At 36.9% G+C, this 27,310-nt stretch overlaps 1 protein-coding gene across 14 annotated transcripts in view; it reads left to right on the forward strand.

The window, feature by feature from the left end:
• WDR41 (WD repeat domain 41) overlaps positions 1-27,310 on the forward strand; it is a 204,438-nt gene that overhangs the window by 136,542 nt on the left and 40,586 nt on the right. For 5 of the 14 annotated variants that reach the window (XM_035714328.2, XM_025437309.2, XM_049108356.1 and 2 more), the window contains one exon: positions 25,579-25,694. In XM_035714328.2, the coding sequence (XP_035570221.1) occupies positions 25,579-25,694 (116 nt within the window). Of the gene's footprint in view, positions 1-11,290; positions 11,312-23,146; positions 23,468-25,578; positions 25,695-27,310 lie in introns of those variants that run through there. The other 9 variants (XM_035714329.2, XM_049108355.1, XM_049108357.1 and 6 more) reach the window with 5 other exon arrangements.

Below are 27,310 nucleotides of genomic sequence, written 5' to 3' on the forward strand. Positions count from 1 at the left end.
GGCTAAATGCTCCAACCAAAAGATTGGAAAAAAAACAATACTCATTGATAGTTTGTCTGCAAGAGACTCATTTTAGACCCAAAGACACCTCCAGATTTAAAATTAGAGGATGGAGCAGCCCAGGTAGCTCAGCGATTTAGTGCTGCCTTCAGCCCAGGGTGTGATCCTGGAGACCCGGGATCAGGTCCCATGTCGGGCTCCCTCCATGGAGCCTGCTTCTCCCTCTGCCTGTGTGTGTGTGTCTCTCTCTGCCTCTCATGAATAAATGAATAAAATCTTAAAAAAAAATAAAGTTAGAGGATGGAAAACCATTTATCATGCTAATGGACATCAAAAGAAAGCTGGGGGTAGCAATCCTTATATCAGACAAATTAGACTTTAAACCAAAGAGTGTAATACAAGATTAGGAAGGACAGTATATCATAATTAAAGCATCTACCCATCAAGATCTAACAAGTATAAATATTTATGCCCCTAATATGAAGCAACCAATCATATAAATAACAAAGAGAAACACATTGATAATAATACAATAATAGTAGAGGACATTAACACCCCACTCACTGCAATGGACAGATCATCTAAGCAGAAGATCAACAAGGAAACAAACTTTGAATGACACACTGGAACAGATGCATTTCACAGATATATTCAGAGCATTCCATCCTAAATCAACAGAAAACATATTCTTCTTGAGTACACATGGAACATTCTCAAGAATAGATCACATACTTTGTCACAAACCAGGTTCTCAACTGGTACTAAAAGACTGAGATCATTCCTTGCAGATTTTTGACTGTAGTGCTTTGAAACTTGAACTCAATCACAACAGGAAATTTGGAAAGAACTCATACATGGAGGTATGAGCATCCTAATAAAGAATGAATGGATCAACTAGGAAATTTCAGAAGAAATAGATTCATGGGCACAAATGAAAATGAAAACACAAATGTTCAAAACTTTTGGGTTGCAGCCAGGTTGGTCCTAAGAGGGAAGTATATAGTAATATAAGCGTTTCTCAAGAAACAAGAAAGGTCTCAAATATACAACCTAACCTTACACTGAAAGGAGCTGGAGAAAGAATAGCAAATAAAGCCTAAACCCAGCAGGAGAAGAGAATTAATAAATATTAGAGCAGAAATCAATTAAATAGAAACCAAAAGAACAGTAGAACAGATCAATGAAACTAGGAGCTTGTTCTTTGAAAGAATTAATAAGCTCAGTAAACCCCTGCTCAGAGTTAACCAAAAAGAAACAAGAAAGGACTCAAATAAATAAAATCATGAATGAAAGAGGAGAAATCACAACAAACACTGAAGAAATACAAACAATTATAAGAACATATTAAAAGCAACCATATGCCAATAAATTAGGCAATCTGGGAAAAAATGGATGCATTCCTAGAGATGTATAAACTGAAGCAGGAAGCAATAGAATACCTGAAGAGACCCATAACCAGCAAGGAAATTGAAGCAGTAATCAAAAATCTCCTAATAAACACAGTCCAGGGTGAGCTGGCTTCCCAGGGAAATTTTACCAAACATTTAAAGAAGAATCGATACCTATTCTTCTGAAACTGTTTCAAGAAATAGGAATGGAAGGAAAGCTTCCAAACTCATCCTATGAGGCCAGTATTACCTTTATCCCAAAACCAGACAAAGATCCCACCAAAAAGGAGAATTACTGATCAATATCCCTGATGAACATGAATACAAAAATTCTCGCCAAGATACTAGCCAATAGGATCCAACAGTACATCAAAAGGATTATTCACCATCACCAAGTGGGATCTATTCCTGGGTTGCAAGGGCGATTCAGCATCCACAAATCAATCAACATGATATACTACATTAATAAAGGAAAGAACAAGGACCATCTGATCTCAATAGATGCAGAAAAAGCATTTAACAAAGTACACATCCTTTCTTGTTTAAAACTCTTCAGAGTGTAGGGATAAAGGGAACATACCTCAATATCATAAAAAGCCATCTATGAAAAGCCCATAGCAAATATCATTCTCAATAGGAAAAAACTGAGAGCTTTTCCCCTAAGGTTCCTACATGGCAAGGATGCCCTATCACCATTGTTGTTCAGCATAGTACTAGAAGTCCTAACCTCAACAATCACACAACAAAAAGAAATAAAAGGCAACTGAATCAGCAAAGAAGTCAAAGTCTCACTCTTTGCAGATGACGTGATACTCTATGTGGAAAACCCAAAGGACTACATCCAAAAATTGCTAGAACTCATACAGCAATTCAGCAACGTGGCAGGACATAAAATCAATGCACAGAAATCAGTTGCATTTCTATATGCTAACAATGAGACAGGAGAAAGAGAAATTAAGGAGTCGATCCCATTTATAATTGCACCCAAAATCATAAGATACCTAGGAATAAACCTAACCAAAGAGGCAAAGGATCTGTATGCAGAAAGCTGTAGAACACTCCTGAAAGAAATTGAGGAAGGCATGAAGAAATGGAAAAATGTTCCATGCTCATGTATTGGAAAAACAAATATTGTTAAAATGTCTATGCTACCCAGAACAATCTATACACTCGATGCAATCCCCATCAACTTTTTCCACAGAGCTGGAACAAATAAATCTAAAGTTTGTATGGAACCAGAAAAGATTCTGAATAGCCAAAGGAATATTGATAAAGAAAATCAAAGCTGGAGGCATCACAATCCCAGGTTTATAGCTCTATTACAAAGCTGTAGTCATCAAGACAGTATGGTATCAGCACAAAAACAGACATGTAGATCAGTGGAACAGAATAAAAATCAAGAAATGGACCCATAACTATGTGGTCAACTAATCTTTGATAAAGCAGGAAAGACTATCCATTGGAAAAAAGACAGTCTTTTCAACAAATGGTATTTGGAAAATTGGACAGCCACATGCAGAAGAATGAAACTGAACCATTTCCTACCTCCGTACATATATAGACTCAAAATGAATGAAAGACCTAACTATGAGACAGGAAACCATTGGAATCCTAGAGGAGAACATAGGCAACAACCTCTTTGACCTTGGCCACAGCAACTTCTTGCTAGACACATCTTCAAAGGCAAGGGAAATAAAGGTAAAAATGAACTATTAGAACTTCATCAAGATAAAAAGCTTTTGTACAGCAAAGGAAACAGTTGACAAAACCAAAAGGCAGCCTACAGAATGGGAGAAGATTTGCAAATGACACATCAGATAAAGGGCTACTATCAAAAATCTATTAAAAAGTCATCAAACTCAATACCCAAAGAACAAATAATCCAGTCAAGAAATGGGCAGAAGACATAACAGACATTTCTCCAAGGAAGACATACAAATGGCCAATAGGCACTTGAAAAAATGCTCAGCATCACTTGGCATCAGGGAAATACAAATCAAAACCACAATGAGATACCACCTCACATCAGTCAGAATGGCTAAAATTAACAAGTCAGAAAAGGAAAGATGTCAGCAACAATGTGGAGAAAGGGGAGCCTGTTTCTGTAAACTGGTGTAGCCACTCTGGAGAACAGTATGGAGGTTCCTCAGGAAGTTGAAAATAAAGCTACCCTACAACCCAGAAGTTGCACTACTGGGTATTTATCCCAAAGATACAATTGTAGTGACCCGAAGGAGCACCTCCACCCCAATGTTTACAGCAGCAGTGTTCACAATAGCCAAACTATGGAAAGAGCCCAGATGTCCATCGACTGATAAAGAAGATGTGGTATATATACCACGGAATACTCCTCAGCCATCAAAAAAAAAAAAAAAAAAAAATCTTGCCACCTGCAATGATGTGGTTGGAACTAGAGGATATTATGCTAAGTGAAATAAGTCAATCAGAGAAAGACAACTATCATATAATCTCACTCCTATGTGGAATTTAAGAAACAAAAAAGGATCATAGGGGAAGGGAGGGAGAAGTAAAACGAAATCAGAGAGGGAAGCAAACTATAAGAGACTCCTAATCATAGGAAACAAACTGAGGGTTGCTAGAGGGGAGGTAGTAGAAGAATGGGGTAACTGGATGATGGATATTAAGGAGAGCACATGATTAATGAGCATGGGTACTATATAAGAGTGATGAATCACTGAACTCTACCTCTGAAACTAATAATATACTCTATGTTAATTGGATTTAAATTAAAAAATATTTGAAAACTGTTATAATCTAAACAGTGTAGTACTGGGACAAAAATAGACACATAGATCAATAGAACAGAATAGAAAACCCAGAAATAAATCCATAACTGTTGGTCAATTAGTTTTTGACAAAGCAGGGAAGAATATCCAGTGGAAAAAAGATAGTCTCCTCAACAAATGATATTGGGAAAACTGGGCAGCAACATGCAAAAGAAAGAAACTAGACTGTTTTCCTACACCATACACAAAAACAAATTCAAAATGGATTAAAGATCTAGATGTGAGACCTAAAGCCATCAAAATCCTAGATTAGAATACATACAGGCAATAACCTCTTTGACATTGGTCAGAGCAACTTTTTTCGAGGTATGTCTCCTGATACAAGGTAAACAAAAGGAAAAATAAACTATTGGAACTACGTCAATGTAAAAATCCTCTGCACAGCAAAGGAAACAATCAATAAAACCAAGAGGCAACCCAAAGAATGGGAGAAGAGTTTTGCAAGTGACATATCTGATAAGGGGTTAGTATCAAAAATATATAAAGAGCTTATCAAACTCAACACTAAAAAAACCAAATAGTCTAGTTTAAAAATGGGCAGGAGACATAAACTGACATTTCTCAAAAGAAGACATTCAGATGGCAAACAAACACATGAAAAGATGTTAATCATCCTTACTATTAGGGAAATGCACATCAAAACCACACTTGTCAGAATGGCTGAAATCAACAACACAGTAAACAATAGGTGTTGGTGAGGATGTGGAGAAAAGGTAACCTTGCACTATTGTTGGGAAGGCAGACTGGTGCAGCCACTATGGAAAAGAGTAGAGAGTTTTCTCCAAAGATCAAAAATAGAACTGCCCTAAAATCCAGCAATCACACTACTGGATATTTACCTAAAAATTCAGAAACACTAATTCAAAGGGATACATGTATCCCTATATTTATTCAGCATTATTTACAATACTGAAGATATGGAAGCAGCCTAAGTGTCCCATTGGTTGATGAATGGGTAAAGAAGATGTGAGATACACATACACACATGCACACGTATCAATGGAATATACTCAGTCATAAAAAAGAATGAAATATTGCCATTTTCAATGACAGAGTTGAGCTAGAGAGTGTAATGCTAGGCAAAATAAGTCAGAAAGAGAAGAACCATATGATTTTACTCCTATGAGGAACTTAAGAAACAAAACAATGATCAACTAGGAAAAAAGTGAGAGAAACCAAGAAATGAACACTTAATTATAAAGAACAAACTGATGATTACCAGAGGGAGGAGGTTGGAGAATTGAGTGAAATAGGTGAATGGGGGTTAAGAGGGTACTTGTCACTTGATCACTAGGTTATGTATGGAATTGGTGAATCACTGTATTATACACCTGAAACTAATATAACACTGTGTGTTAACTAAATGGAATTAAAATAAAAACTTAGCATTTTTTTTAAATTAAAAAAAATACAGATTCTTTAAGGGGATAAGGTCCTTAGGATGTTATGCAGTAGAATCAATTATAGTGTCTTACTACTCAAATACAGTTTGGTAAGTTTGGCATTTTTTATTTTCACAATAATTTATAGAAGATTGATGTATGAAGAACTGATGTGAGCAAGTACATAGAACAAGAATTTAAACAAATTTACTTTGCTGAATATAAATAACTGGGCAGGGCATTGTAATACAGATTATTTTCATTTTAGTATGCATTACAGTAATTTACAACTGAATTCTGTTGGCCACGTACCTGAATTTAATGAACATACAAATTCCATTATTTAAAACTAGCTGAAAAGCATAACCCCCATACCAGCTCCTAGCATTTAGAAAACAACCTAAAAGTGTTTTTCAGTTCAATAAATGTTGTATTCTTTGAAATCAGAGGAATTTAATAAAAATTGATAATTTTCAGATGTCACAAAGAAAATTAGTGACAATTGCAAGTAATCCTCTTTTCTGAGATTATTCATTTGGGATTAAATTTATACTGTGCGTATAAATATGTATTTAAATGTACATTATGGATTCTTAAAGTGGTATCCCTGAAAAAAATTTTCATACTTTTTCTGGAAATTTTGATTTATAGACAGTCTTATTTGGAAAGTGCTTTCTCTTATTTTAATCAAGACACATTTTAATTTCACAGCTACTTCAGAATTAAGAGAACTTATTTAATGTAAAGAAGTAAACAAATTAAGAAAATAGTGTTTTTCATATTCATATTTATAATGGAGTAAAGGGAATTTCCTGTTTCTGATTTGTGCTATATGAAAACAAATGACTTGGGAAAAACAAGGCTATAATGCCATCTGGGGGCTTTTAGGGACATCACACTTCACAGAACTAAGAATCAGGGTAATTCACAATTACCTCCATTTGCCCATCAGAACAATAATTACCATTTATTTTTCCTTTTTCACTGATTTTACAGTAATTACATGGAAGGAATAATGGCTCAAAATACCCTGTCTTCTACAGTCTACATTACTAAGTATTTCTTTCCTGTAGCCAGGCAATCTTTTTTTCCTCTTAAGAGGCAGGACATAAAATGTCTAAAATTTTATGTTAAATTATGAGATTCAATAAGATTACAACATAAAACCGAGTTAGAACAACTTAACAAAAAGGTATATACTTACATGCAATCTCTGGTAGTGGAAATATGTCCCTTTATTGGTGGGGGCTTAACCTTAAAACTCATAGAAGCGTTGGTCACACCAGCAGAGCCACTTTAGCGAGGTAGCATTTGAGAAGTGGTTGCAGTGTAATAGCCATTTTTGAGGGAGTTCATTTGCATTCATCAATTAAAGTAGTCTTAACTGAATGCTTATTGTTTGCTAAATATTGTTAAGGGAAAAGATCCTTTGTGCTGTGAGGAGGTAGTATATATAATACATACAAGATAAAAACATGTAAGAGCTGTTAATTTCCTTATGGTATTTTTTTTTTTTTTTTTTTTTTTTTTTTTTTTTTTTTTTTTTTTCCTTATGGTATTTTTATTTGTTTTGTTTTACAACAAAATATTTGCTTTTAAGAATTCTGAAAATGATTATGGTGATCTGAGGCTTTAACTATATCTTTCCAAATGAACTTGGTTCATTTTCAAATCCCCGCCATTAGAAGAAATGCCATTTTTAATGATAAGCTCATTATTCTCTATGCCAATTTATACACATGCCTTTTTCTTCCTGTAAATTACCAATTAACCTGATGTATGGTAGATGTTAAATAGATATAAATAAATAAGTCAGTACTTTTGGAGTTTTCTAGTTGTCCCAACAAAAAATATGTCATAAAGGAAAAGAAAAAAGTGGCTACTTGTTGGATGAAGGATTTGGTCCTTGTTTGTATTCTGACTCTTGCTATTTATGTGTATGTTCAGAGGACTGGAGTCTAGCTGTTGCAGGGACATTTAAAACAGAATTAATTAGCAATGAAATCTGATAATTTTTTAGTCAGTTTGTAACTATTGTTCTCTTAAAAGCTCTGATTAGAGTGGATAAGGTTTGTCATATTTAAAAATTGGACATATGTAAATTTGTAGATTATTTGAATTGTATTACGTTACTGTGGCAGAGGCTAGTAGTAATTCTACAATATGTCTGTCTTTGTCATCAGCAATAGAGTTTTAATCTGGGCATTAAAATGCTGTGGTCAGCAATAAGACAACAAAAAGAAATGGAAGGCATCCAAATCAGCAAGGAAGAAGCCAAACTTTGACTCTTCGAAGATGACGTGGTATTCTATATAGAAAACCTGAAGGACTCCAACAAAAAATTGCTAGAACTGATACACAAATTCAGTGAAGTTGCAGTATAGGAAATCAATATACAGAAATCTGTTGCATTTCTATACACCAATAATGAAGCAGCAGAAAGAGAAATCAAGGAATTGGTCCCATTTACAGTTGCACCAAAAATCGTAAGATAGCTAGGAACAAACCTAACCAAGGAGGTAAAAGATATGTACTCTGAAAAACTATAAAACACTTATGAAAGAAATTGAAGGTGACATAAAGAAATGGAAGAACATTCCATGCTCATGTATTGAAAGAACAAATATTGTTAAAATATCCATCCTACCCAAAGCAATGCATATGTTTAATGCAATCCCTATAAAAAAATACCACCAGCTTTTTTTTTTCACAGAGCTAGAACAAACAATCCTAAAAACTTGTATTGAACTACAAAAAAAAAAACAAAAACAAAAACAAAAAACCCTGAATAGCCAAAGCCATCTTGAAAAAGGAAAGTAAAGCTGGAGGCATTCTAATTCCAGACTTCAAGTTATTACAAAGCTATGGTGATCAAGACAGTATGGGATTGGGGCTAAAACAGACACATGGATCAGTGGAACAGATCAGAAAACAGAGGAGTGAACCCACAACTGTATGGCCAACTCATCTTTGACAAAGAATATCAAATGGAAAAAAAGATAGTCTCTTTAACAAATGGTGTTGGGAAAACTGGACAACATACAAAAGAATGAAACTGGACCACTTTCTTACACCATACACAAAAATAAATTCAAAGTGGATGAAAGACCTAGAGAAGGACACAAGCAACAACCGCTTTGACTTCAGCTGCAGCAAATTCTTGCAAGACAAGTCTTCAAAGGCAGGGGAAATAGAAGCAAAAATGAACGATTGGGGTTTCATCAAGATAAAAAGCTTCTGCACAGTGAAGGAAGCAATCGACAAAATCAAAAGACAACCCACAGAATGGGAGAAGATATTTGCAAATGATATATCTGATAAAGCGTTGGTATCCAAAATACATAAAGAACTTGCAAAATTCAACACCAAAAAACAAACAAACCAACCCAAATAGTTCAGGTTAAAAATGGGAAGAAGACATGAATAGATATTTTTCCAAAGAAGACATCCAGGTGGCCAACAGACACATGAAAAGATGTTCAACATCACTTGGCATCAGGGAAATACAAAGACTACGATGAGATACCACCTCACACTAGGCAAATGGCTACAATTAGCACAGGAAACAACAGGTGTTGGTGAAGATGCAGAGAAAGGGGAACCCTCTCTTACACTGTAGGTGATAATGCAAACCGGTGCAGCCACCCTGGAAAACAGTATGGAGGTTCCTCAAAAAGTTAAAAATAGAGCTACCCTACAATCCAGCAGTTCCACTACTAGGTATTTACCCAAAGGATACAAAAATACAGATTGAAGGGATACATGCACCCCAATGTCTGTAGCAGCATTATCAACAATAGCCAAATTGTGGAAAGAGCCCAAATGTCCATCAACTGATGAACAGATAAGGAAAAGGTGGTATATGTGTGTGTGAGTATATATGCATATATTATATGTGTATATATACACATATATTGTGTATATATGTATATATACATTGTGTTTATGTGTATACACATACAGACATATGTACACACAATGAATATAAATATATACATATACATACATATATATAATTATATACATATACACATAAAATGGAATATTAACCATCAAAAAATGAAATGGTGCTATTGCAGTGACATGGATGGAGTAAGTGTATTATGCTAAGTGACATAAGTCAATCATAGAAAGACAAATATATGATTTCACTCATGTCAAATTTAAGAAACAAAACAGAAGAACATGGGGGGGGGGAGGGAAGAGAGGCAAACTGGAAAACAGACTCTTAATCCTTGAGAACAAATGGAGAGTTATGGAGGGAAGGTGGGCAGGAGGTTAAATGGCTGGTGGGGATTAAGGAGTGCAGTTGTGATGCACACTGGGTGTTGTGTATAAGCGATGAATCACTGAATTGTACACCTGAACCAAAATGATGCTATATGTTAACTGGAAATTAAATAAAAACTTGAAAAAAAATAAAATAGAAGCTACTGCATTCTCTAGCTTCCCTTGTACCTACTTAAAAAAAATGACCTTTGAATTGATAGAAACATTATGTAATAATATGAAAAGTGCTTAGGTTGTAGTAACTGGAAAACACAAGGTACAAAAATGATTATGATTTTTGCGCAGAAAACAATATGATTATGTGCAGAAACAAATATGATTATGTGCAGAAACAAATGTACAGAAACTCTGGAAAGGGAATATTAACATCTTAAGAATCATTTATTTTTTTAAAGATTTTATTTTATTTATTTATTTTTTAATTATAGTTTTCTTTTTTCTTTTTTTTTTTTAATTTTATTTATTTATTCATGAGAAACAGAGAGAGAGAGGCAGAGACACAGGCAGAGGGAGAAGCAGGCTCCATGCAGGGAGCCCAACATGGGACTCGATCCCGGGTCTCGAGGATCACACCCTGGGCTGAAGGCGGTGCTAAACCGCTAAGCCACCGGGGCTGCCTCTCTTTTTTTTTTTTTTTTTTAAGATTTTATTTATTTATTCATTCATAGAGATGCAGAGAGAGAGTAGCAGGGACCAGGCAGAAGGAGAAGCAGGCTCCATGCAGACAGTCCAGGGTCCCCAGGATCACGCCCTGGGCTGCAGGCGGCGCTAAACCGCTGAGCCACGGGGGTGCCCATTTTTAAAGATTTTATTTAGGGCGGTCCGGGTGGCTCAGCGATTTAGCGCCGCCTTCAGCCCAGGGCGTGATCATGGAGACCCAGGATCGAGTCCCACATCGGGCTCCCTGCATGGAGCCTGCTTCTCCCTCTGCCTGTGTCTCTGCCTCTCTCTCTCTCTCTGTCTCTCATGAATAAATGAATAAAAGCTTAAAAAAAATAAAAAGAATTTTTAAAAAGATTTTATTTATTTATTTATTTGATTGAGAGAGCATGAGAAAGAGAGAGAGACAGCACAAGCAGGGGAAAGGATAGAGGGAGAAGCGGACTCCCTTTTGAGGAAGCAGGGAACCATGACCCTGGGATCATGACCTGAGCCAAAGGCAGACACTTAACTGACTGAACCACCTAGGCACCCCAGTAAGAATCATTCATTCATTTATTTATTTATTTATTTATTTATTTATTTTAAATTTATTTATTTTTAAAGATTTGTTTATTTATTTATGATGGAGGGGGGGCAGAGACACAGGAAGAGGGAGAAGCAGGCTCCATGCCGGGAGCGCTACGCGGGACTCGATACCGGGACTCCAGGATCGCGCCCTGGGCCAAAGGCAGGCGCCAAACCACTGAGCCACCCAGGGATTCCCAGAATCATTTAAATGATGGTAAGATTATAGGTGATCTTCCCCTTCATATGTTTCCCTAATTTTCTATAATTGTGTTAAAATTTTATGAATTTTTTTAAAGAAATGGTATTTTTCCATTATGCTAAAATATAAGACTAAATTAAAGTTTTTGTAAAGCAAGATAAAGAAAATAAATAATTAAGTAGCCACTGATAAAAGCCATCTGTGGGCATCTATAAAGGGTGTAAGTGTTAGGCTATTCTCAGAGTACAGGGAAGAAGATTTTTTTACCATTCATTGGGTCTTTTGTAATTGAAGAAGCTAGAAGAATAAATTTTGCTCATGAACATTTAAAATTCATCCTTAAACTCTGGCAGATACTATGTGGAAATAACTAAGAAGTTTTGGAAAGTGTTTTTTAAACACATGTTTAAATTTCTATAAAGGAAAAAAGTAAATGCCCCTCTTAAAGAGCTAGATTAGGAAAAAACTGGACAATTTATGTTATCTCTAATACTGCGTGCAAAATAATTTATTTCTTCACTTATTACAAAGAGGAAGAAGGCAGATGGATGAATGAGGAATAGTAATTTAGTTCCCAAGGAAACCCTTCACTAATTGGAGAAAAAGGCTGTTTCAGGATCTGTGACTATGGCAATGTATCTAGACAGCTGTGAATTTTTCTGCTGTTATTTCCTAATCTCGAAAGGAAAGAGGTTGCATTACAGATTTTAAGTTTAAGAGCTAATTTAGTTATACGGTGAATGCTGACCACTAGCAACATGAGAAAGGCAATGCCAATGAAGAATTCAAGTTATCACTGTCAGGAGCTCAGATCTGTAGAGTGCCAAGCAATAATAAAATACTAGAGTCAGTGAATTAGGCTCAGGAATCTTAATAAAATTTCATTAAATGGTGTGGTAACAGAAGAAACTATGTAAATAAGTACATTTGGCAGGTACTTGACATGCATTCACCCCAAGAATATAGAGGTGGAACAAATCCATATATGTTATCACATATATGTTATTATATACATATATTATTATTATGTACCAATCACTTAAGTATGTTTTAGTCAGCATCTGTGTAATAAAATCATAATTATTTAAAGTCAGCCTTTAGCCTTCCATCAAGTAGGAAATTTATAACCCTTTTTATTATGCCTTAATCAGAAATTTTCCACTGCTACTTAAGATTCCCTGGGGGCCTGGCACGTAGTAAGAATGTTATATGTGAGTATTCAATATAATAATGCATTTATATATTAATTACTGACTTCTATTTTCAAAATTTTAAAAAACATTCTACTCCCAAGAAAGTTGAGGTCAATTTTATGTCCTAAAGAGTTTGCATTGTTGCTGGTCTCTTTGTGACTACTTCCAGCATGCATACTCATATACACAGACATACAGGCCCACACATAAGACCGTGGCTATTCTTAACTTTGAGTGCATATTACAATCATCTGGGGAATTTAAAAAAAAAAGATATAATACTCTTGTTCTATATCGACAGTTCCTGGCTATGTATCCCAAAGGAATATTGTATTCATTGATTGATTAACTTTTTGAACCCCTACGGATGATAGGAGTGGAATAAGTGGTAGAGTAATTATAATATACATTACCGAGTACTGATTTATGAAGTGTCTTAAATGTGCTCATCTGTAGTATTACTTATTAGGGTGGCTTATGGGTAAGAATCCAACCAAACTAAGTAATTCTTCTTGGTAACCTAAATGGAGATTTAGTATCTCAGAAGTTTTATGTACCAGAATTCTAAACAGACACATAGTAACAATAAAGCAATTAAGCTCATGTATTCTTGCAACTTTCTAGCTGCTGACAGTGATATGACCTAAGCTGACCTTTACTAATAGAACTGCAGATGGGATAGAACTGAGGATGGATGTTTGAACAGATTCATATTGCTAAAGATTACTCCACAGGCTACATGGAGAGCAAATAAAAATTCGTTGCTTGTGTTGTTCAGAGATTTAATGTGCTACACTATTGACTGACTGTGGTTGATTAATAAGTCATTAAATAAGAGTCTGAAGCTAATTCGCACAATGGAAAATGTTATGGTGGATTTCTGTCATCACCAATGCACTCATTACAAATACTATAATTATGAATGAAAAGCCATTAGAAATCGAGACCAAGAACTCAATTTAAAATTCTGCGTTCTTTTTAATTCCATGAAGTATATACAACAGACTCTTTAGGAGGAATGCAAAATCCTTAGATGAATAATTCCTTGTTTGAGAGCATAGGATATATTGATGCATGGAGTGTGTTGAAAAGAGGTCACCTGGAGAAAAAAAATGACCTGGTTGTATATGTTAAAGGGGAGAGTAAAAAAGAACTTTAAATAAGAGTTGTAATCTAGAGGATCTTTCGGTGGGAGGTTCTAAAAATTAAAAGTAACACTTGGTTTAATACAAATCCTAATTAGTAGGGGCATAGTTTTTAAAATTCTAATTGAAAATCTTGAGTTAGAAAAACTTGGGTTTGAGTCCTAGCTTCATCATTCAACAGACCCATATAACCATGATTAAGTTATGTTTACAGCTTTGTGACTCAGTTCTATCATCTGTAAAATGTAGGTCTTTCTTCTGCCAACCTCATAAGGTAGTTATGAGGAAAACTGAGGACAGTAGAAAAGGATCGAAACCTGATAATGTCAAGTAACTAACTGTGTAGCCAACATTGTTAACCTATACAATGGCCATTAACTTCTTTATTATTTTGTCAAAACTCTAATTTTGTTTAGATATTCACCCATTTCCCATGAGGTAAATCATGAACTAATGTGGTGATCCTAGTTCCATACTAGTGATAGTTTAGAAAGGCAGAGGGAGAACCAATCCTAGTCAGTGAGATATGAGGGGAAGTTTCTCAAGAGGTTCTGTTCAAGAGATACTCTCATATGTTGGTAGAACAGCAAGATTCAGGGACAGCTTTAGGTCGCCAATAGGTATCTTTATTAGCTTAAATTTTTAAAATAGCTTGATTGAAATATAAATCACAATTCACCCATTTAAGGAGTACACTTCAGTGCTTTTTAATATATCTATAGCTAAGTGCAAATATTACCATAGTCAATTTTGGAATGTCTTTATCAACCTCAAGAAAAACCTTATATCCTTTAGTTACCATTACTCTCACCTACTTTCCGCAGCCCTAAGCAACCACTGATCTACTTTATGTCTCTATAAATTTCCCTATTCTGGACTTTTATGTGAATGGATCATGCAGTAGATGGTCTTTTGTGACTGGCTTCCTTCACTTAGCATAATGTTTTCAAGGTTCATCCATGTTCTAGCAGGTATCAGTATTTAATTCCTCTTAATAGCTGAATAACATTTTATTTTACAGGTTTAGATTTTATTTATCTAATTGATGGACATTTGAGTTGTTGCCCCTTTTTAGCTGTTATGAGTAAGTGCTGTAAACACCATGTACACATTTCTGTGGGGATGTGTTCATTTTTTTGGTTATATACATGGAGTGGAATTGCTGGGACTCCTGAAAAAAAAAAAAAAAAGGGAATTCCAGGAAGATGGCAAATGATACTCCAGGGTGACAGCTGTGCAATCAAACCTGGAAAATAACCAGCTCAGATGGGAGCAGAAAGTTTGAAGTTTTAGGGACGGGGGTCTTTAGGAATAAAATGGAACTGGTATCTTAACAGGTTTGATCAATTGGAAAATTATATTGAGAGCAACAAAGTAAATCATTGGTCACTTAATTCACTAGAAAAAAAACAGGGAAAGAGACAGTAAAGAAGAGCCTTTCTGGAAATCGAACCAACCTTAAACAATGACCTCAAGAACTGCCCCTGTCTGAATTTTACTGGATCAGACTGTGAAGTAATTTATAAGCCTGGGGCGCTGTCAAAAACAATCAGCCAACAATTAGTGGGAACTGACAGCTGGTTGTAATATCAAAAGGCACAGAACAGTTAAAAAGAAAAATCAGGGAGAGAGGCAGTCAGAGAGCCCTGCTAAAACCAGTCATTCCATAGTGACTATGCCATACCCAAGGCTGTGTCCTCTGATGAGCTACAGAAGTTTTCACCCTGTGTGTGTGTGTTGGGGGGGGGGTGCATGACAAACCACTAGTCTGTTACATTAGCCACTGTCTTATTACTTAGTGATTTAGCTAAGCCACCAAAGCAAACAACAGAAACAAGCACCAGAGAAACATATGTATCCAATGTTTATATATTACCTAAAAGTCCATTTTTCAACAAAAAATCATGGCATATGCAAAGAAATAGGAAATGTGACCCATACACAGGAAGAAAAAGCATGCAATAGAAACTCTCTGTGAGGAATGCCAGGCATCGGATTTAACAAAGAGTTCAAAGCAGCCTTTATAAAGATGTTCAAAGAGCTTAAGGAAGCCATCATTAAAGAAGTAAAAGGTTCTGTGATGACAGTATCTCATCAAATATGGCATAATAATAAAGAGATAAAAATTATAAAGCAGAATGAAAAGGAAACTTTGGACTTGAAAAGTAAAATAGCCAAAATGAAAAATTCGCTAGAGAGGCTCAACAGTAGATTGAACTATCAGAAAAAAAAGTCAGCCAATTTGAGAATAGGTTGATAAAGATCATGTAAGCCAAAAAAAGAGAAAATGAAGAAAACTGGCAGAACCACAGAGAAATGTGGGACACATTAAGAATACTAACATATATATAATATGAATATCGAAGGATGAGGAAAAAGGAACAGAAAAAATATTTAGAGAAATGATGGCTGAAAACTTCCAAATTTGATGAAAACAATCTACATATCTAAGAAGTTCAGTAAATTCCAAGGATAAGTATACAGAAATCCACAACCAGTTACATCATAGGAATGAAATCCTGTTACTCTACTTGACTCAGTAGTAACATTTTTAGTCAAATGTTATAGCCCTGATTGTTAATACTGGATATTGATTTTACCCAAAATTTGTTATACTTACGTTGAGAGAATGGTGAAAACTATGGTTGCCGTAGTGAGGTGAGGAATATTTACTGTGAAGGTTAATGGTGAAGGTTTACATTTAATCAAAGATCTCAAAATGACGCAAAGCGAGCAAAAATAAAAGCAAGAGATAGCTGTATATGCATATTATCAGAAATACATATAGGTAAATTGAAAAAGAAGTAGCTACAGCTGTGGAAGCAGCACTAGGACTGGGAGTGGGTGGGACAGTGCCTTTCTGTTTTTCATTATAAGCCCTTAGTAGAGTTTGACTTCATGTATGTACATGGTTTTATGTTCACAAAATACAAATGAACTTTTTTTTAATCTTTCCACACTTTGGTGATGTTTTCCTCCCACCTTTATTGAGATATAATGATATAGCATACTTTAAAGTGTATAATGTGATGATTTGATACATGTATATATTGCAAAATGACTCCCACAGTAAGGTTAGTTATCAACCTAACACCTGATATAACTGTGTGTGTGTGTGTGTGTGTGTGATGAGAGCATTTAAGATCTATGACTTAAAAAAAAAAAAGATCTATGACTTAGCAGCTTTAAGTATATAACAAAATATTGATAACTGTAGTTTACCATGCTACACATAGATCCCCAGAACTTACTCATCTTATAACTGGCAGTTTGCACCCTTTGGCCAAACCCTCCCTATTTTCCCCAAGTCCCTGACAACCACTGTTCCACTCTGTTTTTGTGAATTCGGCTTTAAAAAATTCCCTATATAAGTGAGATCGTATGGTATTTGTCCCTGTCTCACTCATTTCAGGTAGCATAATACCCTCAGGATTCTAACATGTTGTCACAAATGGAAAGATTTCCTGCTTTCTCATGGCTGATTAATAGTCCAGTGTGTGTGTGTGTGTGTGTGTGTGTGTGTGTGTGTTACATTTCTTTTTTTAATCATATTTGGATAGACATTTAGGTTGTTTCCATGTCTTGGCTATTGTGCATAATGCTACAATGAACATACAGGTGCAAATATCTCTTCAGGATAATGATTTCATTTCCTTTGGCTGTATACCCTGAAGTGGGATTGCTGGATCACATGGTAGTTTTTTTTTTTTTTTTTAATTTTTTGAGGAACTTCCATACTGTGTCCATAGTAGCTGCACCAATTTATATGCCTACCAACAGTATTCAATGTTTTCTTTTTCCTACATCTTCACCAACACTTGTTATTTCTTGACGTTTTGATAATAGCCATTCTAATAGGTGTGAAATGACATCTCATTGTGGGTTTGATTTGCATTTCTCTGCTAATTAGTGATTTTGAGAATCTTTTCATGTACCTGTTATCCATTTGTATGTCTTCTTCAGAGAAATATCTATTCAGGTCCTCTGCCCATTTTTAAATTAGGTGTTTTTTTTTTTTTTTTTGTAGTTGAGTTGTAGGAGTTCCTTATGTATTTTGGATGTTAACCCCTTATCAGATGATTTGCAAATATTTTATCCCATTCCATAAATTGCCTTTTCATTTTGCGGATTTTTTTTTTTTTTTTGCTATGCAGAAGCTTTTTAGTTTGATGTAATCTCATTCATTTTTGTTAGTATTGCTTGTATTTTTGGAGTCATATCCAAAAAAATCATTACCACAACTAATGTCAAGGAGCTTTTTCTCTGTTTTCTTTTAGGAATTTTGTGATTTCAGGTCTTAACATTTAAGACTATAATTCCTTTCAAGGTAATTTTTGTGAATAGTATTAGATAGGAGTCCAGATTCATTCTTTTGCATGTAGTTATTCAGTTTTCCCAGCACCAGTTATGGAGTAGATTTCCTTTCTCCATTAACTGTTTTTGGTTCCCTTGTCAAATACTGGTTGACTTTATATGGGAGGGTCTACTTCTGGGCTCTCAATTTTGGTACGTTGGTCTGTGTGTTTGTTTTTATACTAGTGCCAATCAGTTTTAATTACTCTAATTTTCTTAGATAGTTTGAAGTCAGGAAGTGTAATGCCTCCAGCTTTGTTTTTCCTTCTCAGTATCACTTTGGCTATTTGGGTTCCCTATGAATTTTAGGATGGTTGGTTTTATTTCTGCGGAAAATGTTCACAGTTGCCATTTGAAGTTGTATAGTAGCTCTTTAAAGGTTTTGTCAGATAATTTCAACATCTGTGTCATCTTGTCATTGGCATCTGTTGATTGTGTTTTCCCATGTGAGCTGAGATTTGTGTATTTCTTCATATGTCAAGTAATTTGAGATTGTATTTCTGGACCTTTGGAATATGACACTAAGAAAGTTTTATTTAACTCCTATAGAAAATGTTGGGTTTTTTGTTGTCATCTGTTTGTTTTTAGTTTACCTGGCTTGATTCAGGCACAAGTTCCAACCTTCCTCTGTGACTCTAATTCCACTGTTGATTCAGTTTTAAAGCTTTCCACTGTTATTTGAATTTGTCCCGTATGTGCTACCCAGTAATTAGTCTTGGACCCAAGTGAAATTGTTACCTTAGTTCTCAGTGTCTTTACTATGCTAATTAGGATAAGAGCAGTGCATATTCAGGTGAGAGAAGTGAGCCCGGAGTTCACACAAAACTTTATGGAGTTGTTTTCCCTTTCCACTATCTCTATAGTACTTTCAGGTTTTGAGATTTCTGTTTGGATCTCTGGTCAGAAACCACCTACTTCCACAATTGTTCTATGTCTTGTACCATTTGTCTCCTATTGGTAGCCACTGTTGCTGCTGCCACCATCCCTATGGTAGATCTCAGAGTCTGTGACATGAAAGATTGGACAAAATGAGTCAAACTCTCCCACCTCCATGAATTACCCACAAGATTTCTCTGAACTTTAAGTCTGTTTTCTGACTCCTTTAGCCAGAAATAGGGGGATTCTCCTGCATCTTTCTCTGTCTCCATGACAATGTTTTATTTTCTTTTTTTAAATGTTTATTTATTTATGATAGTCACACACAGAGAGAGAGGCAGAGACACAGGCAGAGGGAGAAGCAGGCTCCATGCACCAGGAGCCCGACGTGGGATTCGATCCCGGATCTCCGGGATTGCGCCCCGGGCCAAAGGCAGGCACCAAACCGCTGCGCCACTCAGGGATCCCCATGACAATGTTTTCACACAGATTTGAGGCTCCTTTGGATTCAGGCTGGAGAGAGAGTGGAGGTAAAAGAAATGCAGACTTGGTGGTGGATGAGTTATAGCTTGCTTCCCCATCCTACTTTTATCTCGGGTAGCTGTACTACCTGATATTCAAGTAGCTGTGTTATCCTTTCAGTCTAGGTTTTTACAGTGTTTATTTCAGGAGAAAGAGGTATTGTGTGTTTATTCCATCTTACCTAGAACTAGACCCCTGCTATGTTTTGAGAATATACTGGCTATAAGCCCTTTATTAGGTAATGATTTACAAATATTTATCCTGGTTTGTTGCTTATCTTTTCATTCTCTTTCAAGTGTTTTTTAAGGAGCAGAAATGCTAATTTGATGAAATACAATCTAGCTTTTAAAAAATATTTGTACTTTTGAGATTATATCTAAGAACTCTTTGCCTCATGCAAGGTCACAAAGATTTTTTTTCTTTGCTTTATTTTGAAGTTTTATAGTTTGAGGCTTTACATTTATGTCTATAATCCATCTTGAATTTTGTATATGGAGTGAGATACAGATTGAAGTTCACTTATTTGGGTATGAATGTCAAGCACTCTTTACTGTGAAGACTACTATTTCTCCTCTGACTGCCTTTATATCTTTGTAAAAAAATTGGTTTCCCCATATAAATGGTAATCTTTCTGAACTCTGTTCCATTATTCTATTTGTCTTTTATGGTAAAATATACATAGTATTTATCATCTTAGCCATTTGTAAGTGTATAATTCAGTGGCATTACATACATTCACAATGTTGTGTAATCATCACCATTATCTATATCCAAAATTTTATCATCCTCAATATAAACTCTTTACCTATTAAACAGTAACTCTCATTTATCTCTTCCTCCTAGTCCCTGGTACCCTCTATTCTACTTTCTCTATATATGAATTTGCCTGTTCCAAGTACTACATATAAGTGGAATTCTAACAATATTTTCCTTCTATGTCTGGATTATTTCATTTAGTTAATGTTTTCAAAGCATGTCATGTTATAGAAATGCAAAAATTCCATTCCTTTTTATTGCTGAATAGTTTTCCATTATATGCGTATACTTGGAGATCATCAAGTTTCTTGGATTTGTAGATTGATGCCTTTCATCAAAATTGGGCCATTTTCAGCCATTATTTCTTCACGTATTGTGTCTTTTCTTTCCTTGCCTTCTAGGATTCCCACAATTCATATGCTGATCAATTTGATGGTATTCCTCAGGTCACTTAGTTTCTGTTCACCTGTCTTTATATATGTGTATATATATATTTTTGCTTCTGTTCAGTTATACTATCTTCACTGCTTCTTTTTTCTGTCTTCTCAAATCTGCTTTTGAACCCCACCAGTGAATTTTTCATTTCATTTCATTTCAGTTATTGATTGTAACTTTCAGCCTCAGAATTTTTTTTCCTTTTTATAATGTATTGATATTCTGTTCATGCATTTTTTTCCCTTTGTCTCTGTCTTCCTTTAGTGCTTTGAGCCTCTTTAAAAAAGACAGTCTTTAAAAAGTCTTTGTCTAGTAATCTCAGTGTTGGGGTTTCTTTCGGGTCAATGCCTGTCAGTTAATTTTGTTCCTTTGAATGGGATGTGATTTCTTTTTCATTGTATGCCTGGGATTTTTTTTTGTTCCTTAAAAACTGGACATTTGAATCTTTTAATGTGTTAACTCTGGGAATCAGATTTTCCTCTTTCCCCAAAATTTTCTGTTTACTTGTTTTTCTGTTTTTATTTTTTTGATTGTTAAAGGGTATCTCCATGTTGGGGATTAGTCTGAGTTGAAGGCTCAAGGTCTCCTCAGGTCTTTTTGAGCCAGTGTCTTTCCTTGAGCATGTGTGATCATGGCTTTCTAAATTCCTTTATATATTTCTTTGCTTTTGAATATCCTAATCCTTAAATGTCTGGCTCCCAAAACAAGGAAAAGGTCAAGGAAGGGCAAGCATCCTTCAAATGCTCTCTGGAAGCAGCTGCAGTCAATAGGGGTTGAAACAATGGTGGCCAGACTCTCTGCTAGCCAAGATTTCCTCCAAAGCTGCAAGCTTTTAAATAATTAGAGCTCCAAAATAATTAATAGTTTCTTTCTTTTTTTTTTTTTTAAGATTTTATTGATTTATTTGAGAGAGAGAGAGCTTGCAAGAGAGCACCAGCAGGGGAAAGGGAGAAGCAGGGAGCCTCACATGGCAGTCAATTCCAGGACTGTGGAATCATGACCCAAGCCGAAGGCACCTGCTTAACCAACTGAGCCACTCACGCACCCCATCAATACACTTTCTGCCAGTTGTTAATGTAAGTAGAGAGAGGGATTCCTGGTGCTTCCTACTCCTCTAGATTCTCTGAGATCACTCTCATATAATCTTTTATATGTTCTTCCTCAGTTGTCCTGAAAGGAACCAAGGGAGGAGGTCTTCACCTCTGGGCCGGTGCTTTAGAGACCAGAATAGTGTTTCTTAGATCAGATTAATGAGGCAATGGGAATACCCCCCCAAAGAATGTGGAAAATCAGAAGGATAAAATGTAGGCTACCTGAGCAACCATGTTGCCTCACTTGAAAATAGACCTACCAGGACCCAAATCCTGGTGTGCCTGGGTTTTGTTTCACTTAAGAGGAGTCCCCCTTTTCCAGGGGCTAGCCAGTCTCTATTTTGGCCTGTCCTCAGTTGCATGTCCTCAGTCTGTCCAAATTGCAGACTATATTTTAGGGCTAGCATACCAAAGGCAACATTTTCCTGACCCTTGGGACTGTTCGTCAAGTGCACTTAAAATGAATACAAAGATTAATCACAGGAGATCCCAGTTCTCTAGGGATTGGCATTTAGATTGAGCAGCTGCCTCTTAACTAACATACCTTTATGTAGAGTGCATGGCCCTCTATTAGTGGTGTTCAGCACATTTCTGCCTTGATCTTAGCATGAATTTTATTTTTTCTTTTTTTGCACCTCTGCAACACATGTTTGTTGAACTAATATATTGGGTGGCACAATTGTGGTAAGTTCTGTGTTCTGTTTATAAGAATTTACTGCTAGGATCCTCATTTAAACCTAATAATCACATATGCAAATACATATATGAACTTGTACAGATTTAAGTGTAAGTAGTCCGTATACCAGTGATACTGAAACCTCTCTATTCATCAGAACCATCTGAAGAACTTTCCTCAAACCCTATTTCCTATGTTTTAACCACAGATATTGCTTTAACAAGTCAGGAGTGGAAGCCAAGAATATGTATTTTTCAAAAAACTACCTGTTATTCTGATAGGCAGTCAGCGTGAGGACCACAACCCCGACTGCTTGAGACGATCTAGTAGTTACAATAGAGGACATAAGGCGCTTTCTATTTTTTAGGGAGATTCTGGGCTAGACATCACAGTCAAGAGCAGTAGTTTTGAGCGTAGAGATCGTATCCCATTCTCAGTATAGTCACTTCCAAGCTGTTAGCCTTACACTAACTTTCAGAGCTTTGGGGTTTCTGTGTCTGTTGTCGTTGTTTATAAGGTAGAGACCACAAGGTACGGGTCAGCATGAGAATGCGCGCAGAGCCTCACTTAGCACAGTACCTGGGCTACTACGACGCAGCGTCGGTCAGGTGTGTGCCGGCGTCCCCGCGCGCCGCTGCCTCAGTGCGTGCGCACGACACCGACCGTCACCTTCTCTGGTCGGGGCCTTAGGAACCCGACCGGGGGCGGGGGCGGGGGCGGGGGCGGGGGCGACACCACGGCTCTCCGGCCAGTGCTGTGCTGCACACGTCCAGCGGGGGGCGCGAGCGCAGACCGGCGGGGCCCGCGCCTGCTCACTGGGCGCCGCTCTCGGTCTCGGCTGCTCGCGTCCAGGCGCTGCTCCCCAAGCCTCAGTGGCGGGGTACGGCAGCGCCTTGGGGACAAAAGTCTTTCTCTGCTGGGGGCTCTGCCCTGTACTTAACCGTTCCGGGGCAGAGCGGGCGGCACGTATTTGCGTGTCCGCGCTGTTGCCCAGGCGGTAGGAGGACGCCGAGTCAGGCGCGGAGCTCGCGCTGACCGGGGCCCGGGCCCAGCGCGTCGAGACCGCCGCCCGGATGTTGCGATGGCTGATCGGGGGAGGCCGAGAACCTCAGGGACTGGCCGAGGTAAGCCCCAGACTACGCCGCCTGTCCCCGCAGAGGCCGAGCCCCGCTCCGGTGTGAGCCCCGCGCGGCGGGAGGCGGCGGGACGCCCGGGGCGGGGGGCGGGGGGCGGGGCCTGCGCGCGGGGGGGGGGGGCGCTGGACGCCCGGGGGCGGGGCCTGCGCGGGGGCGGGGGCTGCGCGGCGGGGGGCGGGGCCTCCCGAAGGATTCACTGAGCGGCCGCGGCGCTGGGCTGGGGCTCGCCGCAGCTTCCCTTCTAGCGCCGTGTCTGACTTGGTAGGAACCAGCGATGACTGCAACTTTGTGCTGAAGGTTTTCTAGGTTTGGCAGCACTTCTGACATCAACTGACGCTTGCTCGAGGAATAGAAAATCTGTTTGATTATCCAAGAACAAAAAGAATCATTTTTTAAAATAGATAATTTGCTTCAAATTCAAGAAAATAATTTTGTGATTAACTCCTATTTTTGGTGTCATAGTCACGCTTTCTTTGGGGCCGGAATAATTGGATTGACTAATTTACATTCGAAATATTGCGACTAAAATAATCTTGGAATCTTAAAAGGACTCAGGTCTGGAGTTTATTTCATATGCCACCGAGAATTTGTACTCGGATTCCCTTTTATTTCTCATAGGAAATAGTCCTTTCGATTGTTAAAAATAAAAACTTGGTGGTGGTGTGAGCCAGCAGCCTTACTTCCCACTTTTAACTTCCTCATACTATTAAAAAACATTTCAAATCCTGTTCGTTTTGGACAGGCTGAAATCTTAGACACTGTGGAATAGCTGTAGAAAATTACGCGTGTGACGTGGTAGTTCTATATTAACCCGATTATTTGATTGATCATATAATTTCATTAATTCTGCTATGCCTAGTAAAATTTTACTTAAGGGAAGCAGTAAATAGTTTTCAAATGTCTTACTTTTGCTTTTCTCGTCAGAACCACCACTAGAAGTGAGCTGGGATAAATAAGCACCCACTGCTTTGGGGGCGATTTTTTTTGGGGGGAAAACGTGTGTTAAGTTACACATTTTTCATGTCACAGTACTTCACTTTAACCATTGTGAATTTGTACTTTGTCAGAACAGTGATTTCCCTTCATTTATACAAGAACTGCTGGTGGTTTAAGCAGTATTCTGTGCTGGAATGATTTTGCCCTAGGGCACACTTGGCTATCTTTGGAGACGTTTTTGATTTCAGGATGGGGGAGATCAGCAGCAAAGAAGTAACTGTTACAAAATCTCAGTAGTGGCAAGTTTGAGAAATTGTAGTTCAGAGGTTAAGAACAAAGGTTTTATCATGAAATAGTACTGGGTTTGACTGCAGAAATGGGGTTAATAACACCTACCTTACAGAACAGTTGACTGAATTATATGCCATATGTGCTTTGCACACTGTCTGGCATATGGGCTGTGACCTAATTCGCTGTAAATGTTAGCAATTATCTTTATCAGTATTATTGTCCAAAACTCAAATTTATTGAGATTATCGACCCTGAAGGATTTCATTCCTTCATTTATTCAGTCAGCAATCATGTATTGAGTGCCTATCCTGGTTTCAGCACTGTTTTAGTCTATATTTGCCCCTTTGACCTGCAGTTTTGTTTCTGTCAAATTTTAATGGAGAAACACTCATTCTAAAATACTGAATTGGATTGGCCCATTGGTATTTTTTTTTTTTAGGTCAGGTTTAATGAGTTATAATTTCCTAACATAAAATTAACCCTTTTCATAAATTTATGGTGACTTGAAAATACTAAAATTTATGGCAAGAATGAGATTTTTTCCCCCTTTTCATTGTTCTTAGTTAACAATCTGAAGAATGATGATCTGAGTTTAAGGATATTTAGATCAATTCTAACAAAGAGGAAAAAATTTATAATGTGGATTTGTAGTAAGAGAAATGTATGTTTAAAAAAAAGAAATGTATGTTAAGATGGCACTTAGTTGCTTTAGGGAAAATACTATCTAGTATTAGAATGTGGTACCTTATGGCATTTTAAGTCTTGTATTCTTAGATGTATACTGTGCAGTTTTATTTCATATGGTCTTTTATCATAAGTCATTTGATCTCTTTCTTTTTTGTTTGTATTTTCTTTTTTTTTTTCAATATAAGAAATCTCCTTTACAGACAATAGGTGAAGAACAAACCCAGAACCCCTACACTGAACTGCTTGTGCTGAAAGCTCATCACGATATTGTACGATTTCTGGTACAGTTAGATGAATACAGGTAAGAAGCTCTAGTTATCCAATTGCCTACTGTTTGGAAAGAATTTTTAAGGAATCGTATATTTAAAAACTTCATAATGTCTTTACTAAAAATTTCAAATCTGGTCATTAGTAACATTTACTAGAAATCAACATCTGGACATCTTGATGCTTATTCTTTTTTTAAAAAATATTTTATTTATTTATTCATGAGACACACAGAGAGAGAAGTAGGCTCCATGCAGGGAGCCCAATGCGGGACTCAATCCCGGACTCCAGGATCATGCCCTGGGCCGAAGGCAGGCGTTAAACTGTTGAGCCACCTAGGCATACCTGATGGTTATTCTTGGTTGAAGTTTTTTGTTTTTTGTTGTTAGTGCTTAGAAATATTTTTTGTTAGTTTCAAGGAAGTGAATAACTTTAAAATGCCTAAATTTGAGAAACAGATGTAGGGAATGTTTATGAAATACTTAACCAGGAATGGGCTATTTTTAGTGGAAGGTAAGGTAAGTAATCTGAATCTTTTGTTATTAAGGAAATAAAAACCTTTAAAATGTTCATTATTTACTTATCAATGTGTACAATATTGTGTTTAATTGCAAGTAGAAATGAAGTATATAGATCTTAAGACTTTAGATTTAGCTTTTTACTGATCTTTATGTCTGTTTATTAAGCCCTTATTCATCTAAATGCTTATTCTTTGTAGCGTAACACCAATTAGAGTTAGTTTTGTAACTAATTTTATCTTCTCTAGATCTAAACTTCTTGGGGGAGGCATATTTTTCTTATTTACCACAGTATCCTTTGTACCTGACACAGTGCCTTACCTGTAGCAGGTAGTTAATAGATAGTTGTTAAACGAATGAATGACTCCTCAGATTATTAAGTGTGCATGTTGCATGCCATCCTAACTTGCTAGCCCCCTGTCTGTTGTCCCTATCAATTTTTCTACTAATTTTTTTTTTACCTTTGATAACACCTTTTTTTTTTTTTTTTACTCATTTTGGACTCCATGGGTGACTGCTGTTGTGATTATTCCCAATTCTGACCATCACTTCTAATGTCTATTAACTCACTCACTGCTTTTTTTTTTTTTTTTTTTTTTTTTTTAATGTGTGTGTTTGGTATTGCTTTTCCCATGTGCAGTGCAAATCTGACACTACCTGGAGTCAGGTCACATTTTACAGGTTAGGGATATAGTCCTACACAGCATTTCCCTCAGCTCCAATCTCCAGGGGTGCCAGGCCACCCCCACTTCTGACCAACTGGCTACAAATTCCCACTATCCTTAGTTTTGGTATTTCCTAGAACCACTGGCAGAACTCAGGAAAGCACTATTCTTACGATTATCATCTTACTATAAAAGATACAGACAGGACTAGCCAAATGCAGAGATGCGTAGGATTAGGTCTAAGAGGGTCTCAAATACAGTGCTTCTGTATCCTTGGAACATGTCACCCTTTCAGCACATTAGTGTGTATTACCATCAGGAGAACTCACTCAAGCTCTGGGTACCCGGAGATTTTATTGGGGGTCATTACTAGAAATGACTGAGTCCTTTGCCACCTGATTGAACTCAGTTTTCAGCCCTTCTCTCCCGGCCCTGTCTTCATACTCCGACCTCAGGTTGAAAGGTTA

This window comes from Canis lupus, chromosome 3 (genome assembly GCF_003254725.2).
Source record: "Canis lupus dingo isolate Sandy chromosome 3, ASM325472v2, whole genome shotgun sequence".
NCBI classification, from domain to species: Eukaryota; Metazoa; Chordata; class Mammalia; order Carnivora; family Canidae; genus Canis; species Canis lupus.